The sequence below is a fragment of the Kogia breviceps genome, chromosome 9 (genome assembly GCF_026419965.1).
Source record: "Kogia breviceps isolate mKogBre1 chromosome 9, mKogBre1 haplotype 1, whole genome shotgun sequence".
Lineage (NCBI taxonomy): Eukaryota > Metazoa > Chordata > Mammalia > Artiodactyla > Physeteridae > Kogia > Kogia breviceps.
The window spans coordinates 69,688,109-69,707,471 of NC_081318.1; the positions used below are offsets into that span (position 1 = coordinate 69,688,109).

General features: G+C 41.5%; 1 protein-coding gene across 1 annotated transcript in view; it reads left to right on the forward strand.

The window, feature by feature from the left end:
* Positions 1–1,730: 1,730 nt before the first annotated feature.
* Positions 1,731–19,363, forward strand: part of TSPAN13 (tetraspanin 13) — a 43,621-nt gene continuing 25,988 nt past the window's right edge. The window contains exon 1 of the mRNA XM_059074983.2: positions 1,731–2,265. Coding sequence (XP_058930966.1) covers positions 2,203–2,265 — 63 coding nt within the window. The 5' untranslated portion in view covers positions 1,731–2,202. The remainder of the gene's footprint in view (positions 2,266–19,363) is intronic.

Genomic DNA, 19,363 nt, shown 5'->3' on the forward strand with positions numbered 1-19,363 from the left:
TTTTTGTTTGTTCCTTTTTTTTTTTTTTTCTGATAGGTTTTTTTTTTTTTAAACTATGATTTTGTAGCTTTTCTAGCTCATTCTTGTTAGGGTGGGAGCAAATGGTCTTCTGCAAATTTCTACATCCAAATTCTAAGGTGGAATCCCACTATGTTCACGTGTTTTGTTTTCCAATTTGCAGTACTTTCTTGGTTTTCTCTCTTAAAGGCCGCAACTCCTAATACAACCCTTCTACAACTTTAGCTCTTGCCTGGTTTCCGTAACTGCTCCCTTAAATTGCCCCCCAGACTTAAGGGGAATTATAATAACTACCTGCTCTTGCTAGCTCTGAGCTGCTTCACTATCCTTTGTTGGCCTCCTTTAACCTTGTCCATATTTTTCAAAACAGTCCCTTTATTAAACTCTTCTCAGTCATTTAAATGAGCCACCTCCTTCCTGCTGGGCCCCTGACTGATAGGGGACATTCCAATGAGAAAAAGTAAGAGATTCAACCCACAGGCAGATAGTAGAGTGTATTATGAAGAAAGCAAATAGAGAATTGTCACAGTTGGTTGAGTTATGTTGAAGTGGTAGTGACGATGGTGACATCCGGGAATGAGAAGAGGAAGAATAGATTTCCCCCCTAATTCTTCTTCTTTAATAAGCCTCTGACTTCTCAAATGGAAAGCTGAGCCACAAAGTTTTATTTGTGTTTGAGGGTCATTTTCCAGATTAAAATGAAAAAAAGGAACTCATTTGGGTGTATACAAAAGGTTAATGTGGAATACCAAGGTTAAAGAATTAATATGTGGCTTTCTTGGTGAAGTCGGGTCTGGGAAGATAAAGAGAGATTAGAAGAGGAAGCAGACAATTCCAAGCAGACAAATTATTTTTATCAGCTGCAATATTTTATTTAACATATACAGTATCATTTGCTATCACATAACTTACTCAGCATGAACCCTTAGGTTTTATATAAGTACCTGAATATTTCTCTCTAAGAACCTTTTTTGGTAGAAGGCACCATGAAATAACCAAACCTTTACTGGCTTAGCTTAGTGTTTGGAACACAGCAGGTTTTCAAAAACTGTTAGATATATTAATATTAGCTGACATATATTAAGGACTAGCTGAGTCCTTACACTGTGCCGGGCACTCTGCAAAGAGCGCTTGACATACTGTTAATATCCCAATTTATAGGTAAGGAATCTGAGGATACATGAAGCATTTCTATAATAGACGCTCAAAGTGATAATGAATTGACAGAGGTGGCGACTATGTCATTAAAAATTTTTCACAGTTGTTTGTGGGGAAAAAAACCCTCCGCTTACTGAAATGCAAGATTGGAAGACAAAAAAACCTCTTGATTTTCTTTTTCATGCATGATAAAGTTTATCAGCATTTTTGCAAATCCCTGTAGGATACATCTGACCTGACGAGTCACAATTACGGGCCATATACCTTACCTTTTTTCTGAGAAAAGCAGAGATTTCATCTCTCCGTTTATTCTTTCACTTTATTTCCTTCCTTTCATTTTCCCCCACTTCATTCTCTCTTTTAAATCGTTCACGTTTATTCATTTATTGCTTCATTCCTTCCTTTTTTCCTTCATTCAAACAAGGCCAGGTGCTTAATTTTAAAATCTCATTCAAAATGGTGCCACGTCACCCGCTGGGGCCAAGAACCGAGAGGTGCAGTCATCTTTCTCCCTGCCAGCGTGGATCTCTGTGGAGTCCCGCCCTCTTCTCCTCACCTGCTCCCCAGGAACCCGCGGCGAGGTCGCTGCCACACACTCTGGCCTCAGGCACTCTCCCTCAAGGCCTCCGCCCCTTCCCCCTCTCCTAGGGGCCGCTCCTCCCTTCCCCTCCCTTCCCCTCCCCTCCCCTCCCTTCCCGGATCCCAGCTAGCTGAGCTCATTTATTTGCATATTTCTACCTTTGTTCCCCGCCCGCGACCAATCAGCACGCGGGGAGAGGCGGGGGAGCTGGGCGGGGCTCGGGCTCCGGCTCTGTCTTCAGTTGCTGCGGCCGCAGGTTCCAGAGTGGGTAGAAGCCGCCGCGGGTGTGCCGCGCACTGCAGCCCCTGCCCAAACCCCGGGCTCCCCACCGCGTCCCCGCCTCTGCGTCGCCTCGGCCAGGCCCCGAAGGCAAGGACAAAGAGGCTGCCTGGAGGCTCCGCCGGAGCCGAATTTACCTGCAGTTGCCGGGAACCGCAGGCTCCAAGATGGTTTGCGGGGGCTTCGCGTGTTCCAAGAACTGCCTGTGCGCGCTCAACCTACTCTACACCGTGAGTATGCCGAGCCCGTTCCTCCCCACCTGGGGGCTTTGCACCTGCTCGGGTGCTTCCCTGTCTGGCCAATGACTCTCTCACTTTATCCCGTACCCCCTTTCTGTCTTCCCACGCTCTGGCCTCCCCCACCCGGCCTTGCCATCCGTCCGCGCCGGGGACCAGGAGCCGGCGACTGTCGCAGTCTCTTCCTTTCATTGTGAAGCCGCAGTCTTTCTGGCTCACTGGCCGCGTCTCTTCCCCATTGCTTTACCCTGCCCCCTCACCCAGCGCCTTGTTTTTTAGTCATTTGACCAGACCTCTCCACTTTCCCATCCTTATACCTTCTGCAACTCGCTCTTGGCTCCCAAACCCATCTGGGGCGGATTTGGAGGCGGGAGCCGCCTCAGGTTTGAGGACAGTTTTGCAAAAATAGCGTGATCTGAAAGTGACAAGGCGGCATATGGATGGTGTGCGTCGTGTTTAGCTCTACGTGCGCCTGTGATTTTAATTGAGGCCACCGAGTAGGTTCACAGGATATCCGCATCTTCCGAAGTTTGTTTCGTGCTTACTAAATAAAGGAATGTCTTTTTGCGGGGAGCGGGAGTTGGGGGGGGGGGTTGCTTATACCTGATGCTTTTTCCATGTATCTCCCCTCTTATCAATATCCTAAATCCATTTTAAGCTAAATTCTCCAGTAAATAAGCGAGCTTCCACCCAGGTTGTTTCTTTCTCTGCCAACCAGCTTGGGCTTTTTAGTTTTAACCCTGCAGTGTATGTTTGTAATTTTTGAGGGGCAATTCGGGGTGAACCGGAGGATGGGAGAGTAGATTGCCATTTACCGATTGCCTGCCACGTCCCAGATTTTACATACACTTTCCTTTTTCTGACAATCATCCGAGGCAAGGGGCATTGTCTAAATTTTATACGTAAGATAATAGACCAAAAAGGGCTTTAATAACTTTACATAGTTGATAGTTGGCGAGTCAAGAAGTGGACCCCAGAATGTGGGGTCCAGATCTTTCCACAGGCTTCTTTACCATGCAGAAGAAACTTCATCATCTGTCATCTTCCCTCCATCATAGTCTTGCTCCCTTCTATAAATACACCTGGGTTTGTTTTGCAGCACCCACCCTGAAAACAAACCCAGCTCCTGTGCATTAGCAAAGAGCTAGGCCATCTGTGCAAGCTTAGGTTACATCCTTGGAGTGCGGAGTCTGCCTGTGGTCCCCAGCAGGAGGGAGAGGCTGGGTCCTTTTAGCATTACTGTTCCACTGTATGTGAACATGGTTGCAAAGCTTTGAAAGCAAGACATAAACCTGTAAAAAGTATGTCTTTCTGACTAGTTAATAGGAATCTAATCAACATGTCACTAATCCTAGATTTGGGAAAAATTCTAGACCACCTGGTGATTCAGGTCCTTGTAATCAGAGATCCAATGTCAAGTTTCAGATGAGAATCCACTTTTGTCTCTCTTGAACATGCCTATCATATTGATTATTTATTAAGTAAAAGCTGACCAATTCTCCAGGTATTTTCTTTTATTAGCATGAATGGCCTGTTTAGAACTTCATATTCCCCATTTTATGTTCTGACTTCTGCCCCCCCCCTCATGATTTAGTTACCTGTTTGCCAGACGTTTAACCTTATAGTATCTGCCTACACACAGTAGAATGTCTGCGTTGTGTACTTATGTCACTGAGGAGGTCTATATAGATTAATATGCCGTATATATATAGTTTTTCTAAAGGCAAGTTAGTTTTAAATCTGGTTCTTTTGCTTTTGAGATATGTCATTTCTACTTGTATCTCTTGTGTATTAGGAAAGCAAAGAGAAAGGTAACTCTGAAGGAGCATATTATATAAGACTTTCATATCTGTTCTAAATTATTGACCTTCAGAGTGTATTCTATTGATTTTAATAACACTGTAGTAAAAATTAATTGGAAATTCACAGGACTATAAAGATGGTTGGCCCTTTAAAATCTAAACCTTTTTATTTATTTTAAAAAATTTATTTATTTATTTATTTTTGGCTGCGTTGGGTCTTCGTTGCTGCACGTGGGCTTTCTCTAGTTGCGGCGAGCGGGGGCTACTCTGTGCGGTGCGCGTGCTTCTCATTGCGGTGGCTTCTCTTGTTGCGGAGCACGGGCTCTATGCGTGCGGGCTTCAGTAGTTGTGGCACACGGGCTTAGTTGCTTGGGACCAGGGCTCGAACACGTGTCCCTTGCATTGGCAGGCGGATTCTTAACCACTGCACCACCAGGGAAGCCCTAAGGCTTTTTAGAAAAAGGATATCTCTTACAATGAATTAGTGTCTACTGCTTATACATTGTGAACTAGTTTAGATGAGTTCAGCAGTTTAAACTGGAAATGAATGAAAGGTAAACGTTGAACCAGGTCTTAAATAGATGCTGAAAATGTGCCATTGCTATTATTTAGATTCTGTATCTTCCCTGGTTTCACCTCAACATTTTAAGACGGGAAATGTCAATTGGTTGGGGGCAGGGTTAAGGCTGAAGACTTGGGAGACATTTCATTTTAAGGCATGAATAGGAGGACCCTTTATAGGTTCCAATCCCACCTGGGTCACTGCCTCTGAAATAAGCTCAAAATTGTGGGGTTGGATCTGAGATTATTTCTTCTAAAAGTGTTAGTAAAGCCAGGATTGCATATGGGCCTGGCAGGTGTAAAGGCTGTAAAGGTGTAAAGAATCATCACTCTTGCCTTGAAGCATTTTCTTGAGGAACTTAGGGCAGCCTAACTGTCCACATGCTCAGGTGGCCTGCTTATGACCTTGAGATTAGGGCAGAATTCGTGATCAGAAAGCATGTCATTAAAATAGGTTGGATGGAACATCCCCCAAGCTTGTCACGGATTTTTGATCACTAGCTAAAGGCGTGGCTGATTTTTGTTGTTGTTTATGGTTTGGTTGTTTTAATTAATAGAATCCTTAGTAATGAACAACTTTAAGTTAGTGTAGTGAATGAATATCAACAGTTTATAGATACGGGAGTAAAGGGAGAAGCTACGGTTTCTTCATGCACTTTCATGGTGTTATACAAAAGAGAGTGACTTGCTCTAGAACTTCCTACATTTATAGAAACTGAATGTTTCTTCACTCAACAAATATTTATTGAGTATCTACTGTGTGCAAGGCACTGTTCTCAGTCTGGGAATACAGCAGTGAACCAAACTGGGCTTTGAAATCAACATGCCTTATGAAGCCTCTTTTGCATTCACTCTCTTCTCTACATATGATCTCAAGAGCTTTCTTCAGTCAATAAACATTTGATTACTGTGTGCATTCTGCTGAGAACTGTGGGAAATAATAAACACATACAAAGGCAGGTACCTCCTCTGTGAAGACAGGATCTAGTTGGGATTTATGGAGTGGAAAAATTAATGCTGTATAAGGGGAGGACTGACTTTAGGTGCCACAAAATTTAGGACTAGGGTAGGTCTTTGTGGGTTGGAGAAGAAGGTGTGATTGAATTGGGGAAGTGTGGAAATAGCTTGGTCTTTTTGATACTGTTCAGGATATAAACACAAGTGAAAACTGCTTTGGGAAAACAGTCTATTTTATTTTTAATCGTTTATTTTAAAATAATTTTGATTGAAAGTATTTTGACAAAAAGTGAAAAATAACTTTAAATAATTACTCCTAGTGATTTGTGGGGAATTTTAGGAGGTATGAAATAAGTGCTATATTAAAATATGTAACATTTTGAATGTCTCCTTGCGCTTCTTAAGCAGAGAAAAAAAGACTTCTAGGAATCGACTGCTGTTTATATGTGTGTGTGTGTGTGTGTGTGTGTGTGTGTGTATGAATAGTTTTAATTAAGAACGTAAGGAACAGAAAATAACTCATGTTCTTTAAATAAGGGTCATTTCAGCATTGTTTCTTATTCTATATTTATTCTTCTAAAATCTAACTTTGTTTCTGTTGATTTTTTGCAATATTTTTTCTATATCTTGGGTTGCTTTGGGGAAAAAATCTCCATGCAGTCAAAAATTATACCAATTTACATTCATTCTAAGGCATATGTTTATTTGCGTTTTAGGTATCTCTGAAATTGAGCTTGTCTTAAAATAGGTAAAACATAGAAGATTAAAAAAAAAAAATATATATATATATATATATATATATATATATATATATATATATATATATATACACACACACACACACACACACACACACACAGTCTATGGAGAGAAAAACAGCCGGGGTTTCAGAAGAAAACCTAAATTTGAATACCAACTTTACAACTTGCTTGGAATTTAACCTTGGGCAAACGTCTCTATCTGAGTTTCAGTTTTTTCATTTATAAACTGGTGATGATATTTTTCATTCTTCCCTTGTGGAGTTTTTAGGATAAAAGGAGAGAATGTGGATAAATGCTTTGGATGTGCTATAGAAAAAAGAGCAAGTTGTTACAGCTTCGTGGAAAAAGTTGAATTATTTTAAATTTCTTAATTATAAACCTGTATGTTACAATGGAAAGGTTTTCAAGCTACTGGGATTTCTAACACTTACAGGCTGGTGGTAACTCAAGCAGGCCCTACGGGGGCAAGAGTTCATACCCTCAAAACAGTAATATTAATCTTTCAGTTGTAAGAAAAAAATGACTGAGGTATGGTGAGTATAAATTTGGAATGATTTTCCTGTACATTTTTTAAAGTCCTAGTCTGGTCATTAGAGGGCTGGAAAAGTATAATTTTGTTCAGTTTCTACTCCAAAATAAAGGAAAAACACTAATACTTCAGCCAAAGAAAAAAAATCTACTTTTGTAATTGCCTTCAAATTATTGTATTTGACATTTTTCAAAATTCTGTTCATTATTTTTCAAATTATTCTTATTTAATATTTTAATGTGTGGTTACGCTTATGTTATTTCTCGGCCCTTGTTCCAACTACTGAATGAATTTAAAATATTTAAGTGGTTGTTGCATATTTACTTGGATTTTGAATTTAAAAATGATTCACTGTTTACAGAACCTGGAATTTTCACATGATGCTGTTGAGCTGGTGTTTATAGTCGGCCTTTGTGCCAAATATGTTTGTGAAATTTCCCAACTTTTGATTTTAAAACAGTTACCGAAATGTGCTATTTATGTCATTTCTTACTTGAAATGAGGTTATTTTCTTTCACAGAGTTTAACAACATAATTAAGAGGCTTTTACAAAGAATGAAAATTTATTAGGGGAATAATTCTATTTCAGCCTACATTTGAAAAGTGAGATTTGAACATCTCACTGGTTTAATTTGCATACAGTCTTAGGTAATTTAAAAGTGGGCCATCAGGGCTTCCCTGGTGGCGCAGTGGTTGAGAGTCCGCCTGCCGATGCAGGGGACACGGGTTCGTGCCCCGGTCCGGGATGATCCCATATGCCGCGGAGCTGCTGGGCCCGTGAGCCATGGCCGCTGAGCCTGCGCGTCCGGAGCCTGTGCTCCGCAACGGGAGAGGCCACAACAGTGAGAAGCCCGCGTCCCGCAAAAAAAAAAAAAAAAAAAAAAAAAGTGGGCCATCATCACCTCAAACACATATGAATTACTGGTGAAGACAGGCTAGGTTTAGTTCGTCTTCCTTATCACATTTCACCTGAATTGTTCCTCCATATTATCTTATCACTGTAAAATGAATAATGCACTTGTAATAGTGAATGAAAACTCTCAGGGAATTAACCCAAATTCCTTAGCATGCCATTCAAGATCTTTAACCATCTGCTCTTCCCGTATGCATCTCTTCATATATTTCAGCCACAGAGGGTTCCCCAGGCATTGTGCCCTTTGTTGCCTGTCTTTGCTGATCCTCTGCTCTTGACCTATAATACCTTGCTCTGTCTTTGTAAAACTACTCAAATAAAGCCTCCCATTTCTTAAGTCAGAAAGAATTCTTTCCTTACATTTTCACTTGGGAATCAATCTTACTACTTGAGTGCCACACCAGACTAATTCAATCACGATTCAGAGAGAGGGAGAGGCATGTGATTTTCTGGTTAAAAAAACCCTTTTAAAAATCTTCCTAGCTAATTCTACATTACAGTGAGGGCTGAGAGTCAGTGTTGTAAGATTTTATTTTACTCTGTCTTTGCCATTAACCATACCAATGTTCCATACTATAGATTGCTTTGTGTTTGGTTTTCCCCAGCTAGACTATCCACCTTTTATTGGCAGAGATCATAGCTTTCTCTTTGTTGCATCCTTTGGTTTGTAGCATTTTTTTTTTTTTTTTTTTTAGCACAGGGCTTATACTCTCTAAATACTTCTTGAATGGAATTTGCAGAATTGGCTGCTCCCTTTTCACCAGAGGTAAAACATACCTAATGAAAGCTTGCATAAACAGGATAATTTGATCAAAATTAAATCTAGAAGACAGCCAAATATTTTAAGACATGAGATTTAGCGTTGAGTTAAAAATAATAAATAGGAATTGCTTTTATCTGTCTACTGGAGAATCTAATATGTTTCTTGAAATACTCTTTTCTCTTTTCTCTCCCATTGTTGGCCAAGCTGTCCTATGCATCTGAGGTTTTCCTGTAACCTTTCCCGTGCACAAATTAGCTTTCCATAAAATTGTACTAGAATCATAGTTGGCTAGGGTTCTTTATATTATTAGTCTAATTTATTATTATTAGTCGAACATAAATGTATTGTTAAGACGAAGCCAAGGGCTTCCCTGGTGGCGCAGTGGTTGAGAATCCGCCTGCCGATGCAGTGGACACAGGTTCGTACCCCTGTCTGGGAAGATCCCACATGCCGCGGAGCGGCTGGGCCCATGATCCAAGGCCGCTGAGCCTGCGCGTCCGGAGCCTGTGCTCCGCAACGGGAGAGGCCACAACAGTGAGAGGTCCGCATACCACCACCAAAAAAAAAAAAGACGTACCCAAATAAATTTTCTTTTATTCTTTCCAATAATATTAATTAGGCAACAGCAGCAGTGAGCAAAACAAACCAAAAGGTCTTGCCATCATGGATCTTATGTTTGGGGGGGAAGGTAGATGACAAGCAAATAAGCAAATAAGTTATACATCATGTTAGAAGGTAAAATGCTATGGAGAAAAATGGAGTAAGAAGGCTGAAGCACAGTGGGGCAGTGAGAGGGGGTAGGGGAGGATAAGGGCATATTTTTATGTGTGGTGGTCAGGATTAGCCTTCTCGGTAAGACAGCAGTGGAACAAAAACTTGAAGGAGATGAAGGACAGACATCTGGGAAAAGTCAGTGGAGGGAACAGCCTTTGAGAAGATCCTAAAGGAGTATTTCTGATTTATGCAAGGGACAGAGAGGACTCCTCTGGCTGGGCCAGAGTGAGCAAGCGGTGGGTGGAGTGGTTGGAAATGAGTCAGAGAGTTTCTGGGACCCAGGTTGAAGGAACTGAACTTTTACAACAAGGAAAATGGGGAGCCATTGGTGGCTTTGGGCCTGATTTTCATTTAAAAGTTTGTCTGGCTCTTGAATTGAGAATAGATTATAGATGGCAAAAGTAGAAACAGTGAGATCACCTGTAAGGCTACTGCAGTAATTTAAGCAAAGATGATGGAGGTTTGGACCAATATTATAGCAATGGAAGTAAGAGAAATGGTCAGGTTTTGGGTGTATTTTGAAGGTGGTGCCAACATAATTTCCTGATGGATGAGAATGGGGTGTAAGAGAGACCAGTCACAGATTACTTGTGATTTATGGCCTAAACAACTGGCTTGCTGAATCTGCTATTAACAGGAATGGGGAGACTGTGGGTGGAACAGGCTTTGGAAGGGAAATAAGAGGTTCAGTATTAGATACGATGCCATTCATATACCCAAGTGGAGATGTCAGGTGGCAGGTAGTGTAATAACAGTGGAATTCAGGGGAGAGGACTAGCTGGAGGTTGAAATTCAGGGAACCATCAGTGTAGAGAGTGGTATTTAGAATTGCTACTAGATGAAATCAACCAGTTAGTGAGGATAGGTAGAGAAGGGCAGTGATCTGTGAGCTGAACCGAGGACACTCTTATAATAACAGTTTTCGGAGGCAAGGAGGAGCCAGCCAAGGAGCCTGAGAAGGAATGGCATGTCAGGTAGGAGGAAAACCTGGTAGAGGCGGGTGTCTTAGAAGCCAAATGCACGTCATTTTAAGGAGGCAGAGTTGAACATCTGTGTCAAATGCTGCTAAGTAAGATGAGGACTAAGACATGATTCTTAAGTTGATCAGTGAAGAAGTCACTGAAAAAAGCAATTACCCTTTTATTCTGTCATATGATAGACTATATGTCCCTCAACAGTAAGGACCATGTCCCAATCACTCCGGCTTTCCTGAATGCCAAGCACAGCCTCGCCATATGGTTGACATTTAGTTGATTGAATGAAGGAGGCAGTGCAGGGCTGTTTTGCCCATAATTCCACTTCTTGTCTCCCAAAACTGCTCTGAAGAAGGAAAATGTAGGGTGGGGTTGAAACTTTGTTGGCAGCTGTGAGTGCTACCTCAAACTAGTTATCCTTGGAAAATGCAAGTCAGGATGCCTTACTTTTTTTTTTTTTTTTTTTTAGGATGCCTTACTTTTGATTCTCTTTATATAATTTCTTCCCAGCAGATATTATATATTATGTATTCTGTGCCTTGTAAGTATAAAGCAATCTGCTTGGCACCAAGGAGTACGTAGAGAAGAAAAATATGTGACAACAGCACATCAGCCTTCCTTGTATCATTTGAGGAACGAAAATGAGACGAAGAACTGCGGTCTTGGCTTCAACACTAAATGTCTGGATATTTAGCAATATCCAGATTATTTACAGAATTTTCAAATTTCCATCCAGATGTTTGGTTCATAGAAACACATGCTTGATAATCACTGAATTGTTCTTCAATTTTTCACATTAGGCAGAAGTTTAGAGGGAGAGTTCAGTGTCAAGTGTAATTACTCTTATGACTGTTGAAGCGTGGAGAGGTCTGGGGCCTTAGGTTTTAATGTATCGGTGGATGCTGCGTTACATTTTGGTGGTATAGTCCTTTTAAATCTTATTACTGTTTTCAGTTTCTTACCCTCCACTATCATCACATCTTCTCTCTTGCTTTAGTGCTGACAGAACATTTTTGAATGATTTAGCTGCAGAATCGCATCTAGTTTTTTCAAAGGCTCTACGTTCCTCTTTCGTCCTCAAAGCAATTCACTTACCCTAGTAGAATTTGGATGCTCAAAAAATGTAGCTTCTCTAGAAATGATTCAAGTCTCTCTTTGCATGTTGTTTCTGCAGTGTGGTGGATATTTGGTGAAAGAATGAAACTCTCCTTTATAGGTTATATAGAGAAAGAATAATCTGGAACACATTAGGCTGGATTTCTTCACCCCAAATTTTGTTTGTTTGTTTGTTTTTTGCAGTACGCGGGCCTCTCACTGTTGTGGCCTCTCCCGTTGCGGAGCACAGGCTCCAGACGCGCAGGCTCAGCGGCCATGGCTCACGGGCCCAGCTGCTCCGCAGCATGTGGGATCTTCCCAGACCGGGGCAGGAACCCGTGTGCCCTGCATCGGCAGGCCGACTCTCAACCACTGCGCCACAAGGGAAGCCCCGCCCCAAATATTGATTAGGTTAGGGTATAAGCATTTTCCTATTCCTAAAGCATAATGAGCAAGATCATGAGCTCTTTCAGTCAGCAGTGTATTTTGAGTACCTCTTCTGTACCAGGTACTTAGCCACATGCTGGGAATATCAGGTCAACATGTGCTTTGACTGAATGTCACTCAAAGTGTAGAGGGCTCATTAGAAGAATTCAGAGTATGACTGGAGGTGGGGAATAGTGGCTAATGAGTTACCTCGAGAGGTAAGACAGGCCCTTCACATTCTTGGATTTGTCACCCTGGTATTTGGACTTTATTCTGAGATTAGAAACAAAAGATAGCTGGCATGGGAATGACCTGATCTGTGGCTTTGAATTAAAGACCATCAAAGACTACCGTATTAGGAACAGAGTCCAGCAGCAGGTAAGAGAAACCCAGCTACTGCTGCTTCAAATAGTAAGTGCTATTATTTTCGTGTAGCAAGATGTCTAGAAGTAGGTAATCTAGAGAAGGTGTACAATGCAAGCATGTTATCAAGGTCCCAATTATCGTGCCCTACCATCCTTGGTATGTGACTTTCTTCTTTGTCACCCAGTTACATCTGCAACTCTAGGCATTAGGATTTGTTCCTTCCTGGATAATGCTGTAAAATGCTTTTCCTCATAAAGCTCTGTGTGTGTGTGTGTGTGTGTGTGTGTGTGTGTGTGTGTGTGTGTGTTAGAATAGTTCTATTGAGGTATTAATGACATACAATAAGCTGCACATATTTAAAGTATAAATTTGATAAAGTTGTGACACATATATACACCTGTGAACCCATCATTGCATTCACGACCTGGAACATATCAACCCCCAAAGTTTCCTTATCCTCCTTTGTAATCCCTCTCTCCTGCCACATAACCTTTGCTCCCAGTTTGCCGGCAACCACTGACCTGCTCAGCAGTAAAATTGAGGCTGGAGTTCAATTTGGTAAGCCTGGGGAGAGTGTTTGCAGGAGGGAGATGGCCTAGGACTTTTCTCTGGCTCATTGAGTCTCTTCTCGTTTGGTCCTTAGAGTAAAAAGTTTCAGGGAGGTCTTTTAGGCTAAAAGGGAGTGCTCATATTTTGTAAAAGCCCATTGACAAGGTGAAGGATTTAGAGTTAGTCTAGGTGGGGAAGGTGGTCACAGTGGGGAAGGTAGATAGGGTCACTGCAAGTTTGCAGGTATTAAAAATGTTAAGATAAACACTTGCAAAATGAAGCTTGCATTAACCAGAATTCCTTATAAGTTATAAATGAACTTAAAAGAATGTGTTGGCGAGATAGTACAAACTCTTAGGAGATAATTGGGAGATTCAATAGTTGGATCATCAAGTATGGCTGGATCAAGGGGCTCCGGAAAGGTCGGGACTCTCTTGCTCCTTCTGTCCACTTCTCAGCCCAGCTGGCCTCTGCGTAGATTCTTTTTGAGGCCAGAGCTTTCCATGTGCAAGATGGCCACTGGCAGAATCAATTTTTTTTTTTTTTTTACGGTACGCGGGCCTCTCGCAGCTGTGACCTCTCCCGTTGCAGAGCACAGGCTCTGGACTCGCAGGCTTAGCAGCCATGGCTCATGGGCCCAGCTGCCCTGCAGCACGTGGGATCCTCCCGGACCAGGGCACGAACCCGTGTTCCCTTCATCGGCAGGCGGACTCTCAACCACCATGCCACCAGGGAAGCCCCAGAATCAATTTTAATTGTCCTTATGGCTTGCTATACCAGAGGAACCCGTTTTTCTCTTTCAATATTCCTGTATGATCATGTGGGACATACTAATTAACCCTGTTGGTTTATGGACCCAACCCATGAACCAGTCACTGTGGGTAGGAGGGTGAGCAACCATGATTGCTGCTGGCAGTGGTTGGAGGGGGCCAGTGAGACACTTACGATTATGGGTTTTATAAGAAATGTATGGGGGCTTCCCTGGTGGCGCAGTGGTTGAGAATCCGCCTGCCGATGCAGGGGACACGGGTTCGTGCCCCGGTCCGGGAAGATCCCACATGCTGCAGAGCGGCTGGGCCCGTGAGCCATGGCTGCTGAGCCTGTGCGTCCGGAGCCTGCGCTCCGCAATGGGAGAGGCCACAACAGTGAGAGGCCCGCGTAGCACAAAAAAAAAAAAAAAAAAAAAGAAATGTATGTGCTGAGCTGTAAAAACACCATATGTCCCCTACAGAGATCATCTATCCTCTGAGTAGGAATTTGAATCTTCTATTCCTAATTCTAGAATGTTCTAACAACTCCATCATTTGAAAGGCCTACTGTAGTGGTTTAATGCTTCAACACCTACTTAAGCTAGATTGTAAAGAACATTATGCACAACATTTTTTTTCTTTCTTCTGGAGTGGCATTGTGTGTTATTGATCCAAAAAGTGCATAAATACATGTTTATTAGTTTTAAATACTTTTATTTGCTAGAGTGATCTCAAAGATAAAGACTGTGCACCCCGACTAGGATTTCTTGCTCCCCTACTCCAGGCAATGCACTGTGTGCTTGTATATGAATGTTGGCATATATGACAAATTTTCTAGGTCGGGTAAAAGAAAAATAAGCACAAAATGAGTAAGCAAGGATTTGGTAGTTAACTAATAGCAAAGTTGTATGAGTGAGGACCTTATTGTTCGTTTATACCTGACTGTGCAACCAGATCTCATAGGGAGTAAGTCAAGGAGACGCTAATCAAACCTATATCAATCTGGCTATGAAGCAAGAACTACAGTTTCTTATGCATTATAATATTGTCTTTACTATTATATCTCGATGTTAAAAATTACTTAACTATGTTGCTAGGCACTATGATATGGTCCTACAGGAAGAAAAAAACGCACCAAACAGAAAGGTTGCCACAGTTCTGCCTCTCATTGGGCATGTCATTTTGCTACTCTGATTTATCACCTATAAATTGAAGGGACTCGGTTAAGGTCACTGGCCAGATAGCTTCGTGCTGCTAGTGCCCTCCTTCATCAGAATCTATGTGACTTCCCTGGCAGTCCAGTGGTCAAGAATTCACCTTCCAATGCAGGGGATGAGGGTTCGATCCCTGGTCGGGGAACTAAGATCCCTCATGCCGCGGGGCAGCTAAGCCCACGCACCACAACTACTGAGCCCACAAGCCTCAACTAGAGAGAAGCCAGGGTGCCACAATGAAAGATCCTGCGCAACTAAGACCTGATGCAGCCAAAAATAAAAATAAATAAAATTTTTTAAAAAAAGAATCTATCCACGTGCTCCCTAGTAGTTTTGCCACCACCTCCTTTTTTAAGGATTTGCTTGGGGAAGCAATACCAGTTGTAGACACTTTTATAATCTTGCCTGGCGTGGCTTTTCATTTTAGCTTTTGTACTCTCTCTTGTAAAAGCTCTTTTTTGTATGATTCACTTTTCTTTGTTTTAAAGAGAAAACAGGAAAGGTTGACGCTTCCTGTTCATAAAAAACATTGCTATCAACAAGTTAACAGATCCATAATTTGTTTTCATCAGCCTTCTGTCTCCCAAAGGAAGGAAACTATTTGTCATAGGTCTAAATTTACTTTCTATTACCATTGGTCTCATAAGGAAACTGTTGTTATTATTAAACAAAAAATTCATGCAGTTCCTTTGTCTACCAGGTTCTAGTTGCAAGCAGACTTTTTAATTATACAGTTAGAATTTTATTGGAATCCATAATTTTTATATCACTCATTTGGAAGACTTCACATAATCCCATTCTCTTCAAAATTACAAACCAACCATAACATACAATTACCACTATTCAGAAATAAATTGCTTCATTATTATCTTTAAAAGGCTCCTTCTTAGTAAAAGTTAAAGAAACCTGATAATCAGAGCTAATTAGAAGCATATCATAAAACTTTAGGTGTTGTTTCTAATTTAAAAAGTTAATTATGAGTACTTGGGGATTTTTGTTACCGTGTGTTAGAGACAGCAGTCACACCCAAAAACATTTATGTTGTTTTCAGTTTTGCTTTATTAAAAAAACCAAACAGAGCTTCCCTGGTGGCGCAGTGGTTAAGAATCCGCCTGCCAATGCAGGGGACACGGGTTTGAGCCCTGGTCTGGGAAGATCCCACATGCCACGGAGCAACTAAGCCCGTGTGCCACAACTACTGAGCCTGCACTCTAGAGCCTGGGAACCACAACTAGTGAGCCCACATGCCACAAGTACTGAAGCCCACGCGCCTAGAGCCCGTGCTCCACAACAAGAGAAGCCACTGCAGTGAGCAGCCCGCGCACCGCAAGGAAGAGTAGCCCCCGCTGGCCGCAACTAGAGAAAGCCCGCGCACAGCAACGAAGACCCAATGCAGCCATAAATAAATAAATGTTTAAAGAAAAACGAAGAAAACCAGACATATTTTGGGGGTTTATCAGAAAATTGAGTCACTTAAGTAAGTTTATGTTTGGACCGTTTCTCTGTTGTGGTAATAAATGCAACATTTGTTTTTGATTGGACAGTTAAATCATGTTCTCTTCCACGTTACAAATGAGAATGTGTATTTAGGAGTTGGGTACCAGAAGAGGTGATAGGGTGGTGTCAAGATGCACACGTGAGTCTACCCAAGTGTGACAGACCTAGAGCTTCACTTTCTGTTATAAACAAGTGGAGAGTCCGTGAATTACTGCCTACTGTCTTCAGGTCTCTACCGCCTTCATTTGAAAGCCTTCCTTTTTCTTAAGTGGGTGCAAATTGTAGGGGAGAATGTGGACAGTACCTGGAGATGCACAGTTGGGAATTAATGTGAAATATTTGAGAGACAAATGAGAATATCTTGATGCGAGTAGCCATGTTTGGGGAATTGTGGGAAAAAAGGCTGGATGAGGCAAGTTGGACAGATTTACAGAGGAAAGCAAAGCAGAAGAATTTAGTATTGGTGTTCCAGTAAGAAAAGGGTTGTCACATTTTCAGGCTACTTGTAACTTGGAAATGCTTTATATGTACAGAAAGTAATATGGTGTGCTCATGTGATCCCAACAGCCTGATTTCACAAATGCCAGTGTTTTGCTATGTCTCTTTTTAAGAGGTTCAGAGTTATAGTACAGCTAATGGGCCCCTCTCCATTTCCTTTCCCAATCCCCAGCAAAAGTATTGTACTCACTATCCTAAAATCAACATACGTCATTCTGTGCATGTTTATATATGACAATTTGATCTGGTAATCAACCACAGAATACATAGTGTTTTTTGTTTTTAAAATAATTAATTTATTTTTGGCTGCGTTGGGTCTTCGTTGCTGCGTGTGGGCTTACTCTGGTTGCCAGGAGCGGGGGCTACTCTTCCTTGCTGTGTGCGGGCTTCTCATTGCGGTGGCTTCTCTTGTTGCAGAGCATGGGCTCTAGGCGCGTGGGCTTCAGTAGTTGCAGCGTGTGGGCTCAGTAGTTGTGGCTCGTGGGCTTAGTTGCTCTGTGACATGTGAGATCTTCCCGGACCAGGGCTCGAACCCATGTCCCCTTCATTGGCAGGCGGATTCTTAACGACTGCGCCACCAGGGAAGTCCTAAAGTGTTGTTTTTGTGTTTGAAAACTTAGGTAAATGGTCTGTTTTATCAATATTTATACAATTTGTTTCATTTTTATGTTTGGAATTTATAGATTTAATAGAAATAGATTAACACTTGTATGCTACTGTGTTATCACACCAGAGTTTGTGAATTCTCTAGTCATGGTGTTTGAGGTTGTTTTACATTTTTTACTGTTACAACCAAGCCTGCAGTAAAATCCTGATACATGTATGTCTGGCTGGGGACATGGGCATTTTTCTTGGATATTAACCTAGCAGCAGAATTGCTGGGTTAGTAAGAGACACGTATCTGTAACTTTTTGAGGTGCTGCCAAATCGTTCTGTAAAGTGCCTGCAACAGTTAACACTTCTACTGGAATGTGAATTCTAGGTTCTCTGCATCCTCATGTCATCAGGCTTAATGTTTGCCAATCTAGTGAATGTGAGATCCACTCTGAGGTTCACTAGTGAGTACCTCATTGTTCTAATTTTTGCTTTCCTAATACATAATGAGATTTAACATCTTTCATTCGTTTATTGGCCTTTTGGATTCTTCTTCAGTGAACTGCCTTTCATTACCTTTGACGAGTTTTCAGTATGCTTTTTGTCCTTTTAAATTGATTTGTAAGTGTTCTTTAATATATACGTCTGTGCTGGAAATATCTTCTAGTCCTAGGCATATCTGACATTTTTCTTTATTTTATCATATAGAATTTAAAATTTTAATGTGAAGTATAGTTTGGTGGGTTAGAACATGGATTCATATGCCAGTTCTATCCCTTCCTTGCTGTGTAACCTTGAGTTAATTTCTTAACATCTCTGTGCACAACTTCCCCCATCTGGAAAATGGAGGCAATAGTACTACCTACCTCTTAGGGTTGTTGAGAAGACTGAATTAGTTAATAAATGTAAAACATTTTGAATACTTCTTGTATGTAATAAATGCCATATTTGTATTATATGTGTTTTGGGGGGGTCTTGTTTAAGAGTGTTTCTTTAACCACAAAGGCAAAATATCTTTCTGTATTTTTTTCCCCAAAAGTTAAAATTTTGCTTTTTATATTTAGGCTTTAAATCTATGGCATGAGGTAGAGATTACTACTATTATTTTTTTAAATGGGATGGTAGTTATGGAAGAGCTATTAATTAGACTGCTCTTTCCCTACTGATCGAGAGTTCCATATCTCATCAAGCCCACATTGTTGGTTTGTTTAGTTACTTGATTTTAATTACCAAACCATTATAATAAATTCTGATATGGATTATTTTTAACTTCTGTAGTTCTTCTAGTTTTGCTTATATATTTAATTTTTACTAAATAAAAAAAATAAAACACATTCAAAAGCTATAGAGTCAGGCTCAGGTTTTTTTTTTTTTTTTTTTTTTTTTGCGGTATGCGGGCCTCTCACTGCTGTGGCCTCTCCCGTTGCGGAGCACAGGCTCCGGACGCGCAGGCTCAGCGGCCGTGGCCCACGGGCCCAGCCGCTCCGCGGCACGTGGGACCCTCCCGGATCGGGGCACGAACCCGCGTCCCCTGCATCGGCAGGTGGACTCTCAACCATTGCGCCACCAGGGAAGCCCAGGCTCAGGTTTTGAAGAGCATGGTGAAAGCAATAACAAAGACAGAATTTGGGACACTTAAATGTAACGACAAAGGTTGATTTGCCAGTAGGAGCTTTTCTTATGCAGGGTGCTAGTGACAGTGTAGTTGGGCTGAGAAAAAGTGCAGCAGACACAGGCCTTTCTCTTTAATCTTCTTATAAATGTTCCTAGCTCTTTGATGACATTTATTCTTTTTTTTTTTTTTTAAACATCTTTATTTGAGTATAACTGTTTTACAATAGTGTGTTAGTTTCTCCTTTACAACAAAGTGAATCAGTTATACATATACATATGTTCCCATATCTCTTCCCTCTTGCGTCACCTTCCCTCCCACCCTCCCTATCCCACCCCTCTAGGTGGTCACAAAGCACAGAGGTGAACTCCCTGTGCTATGCGGCAGCTTCCCACTAGCTATCTAATTTACATTTGGTAGTGTGTATATGTCCCTGCCATTCTCTCACATCGTCACAG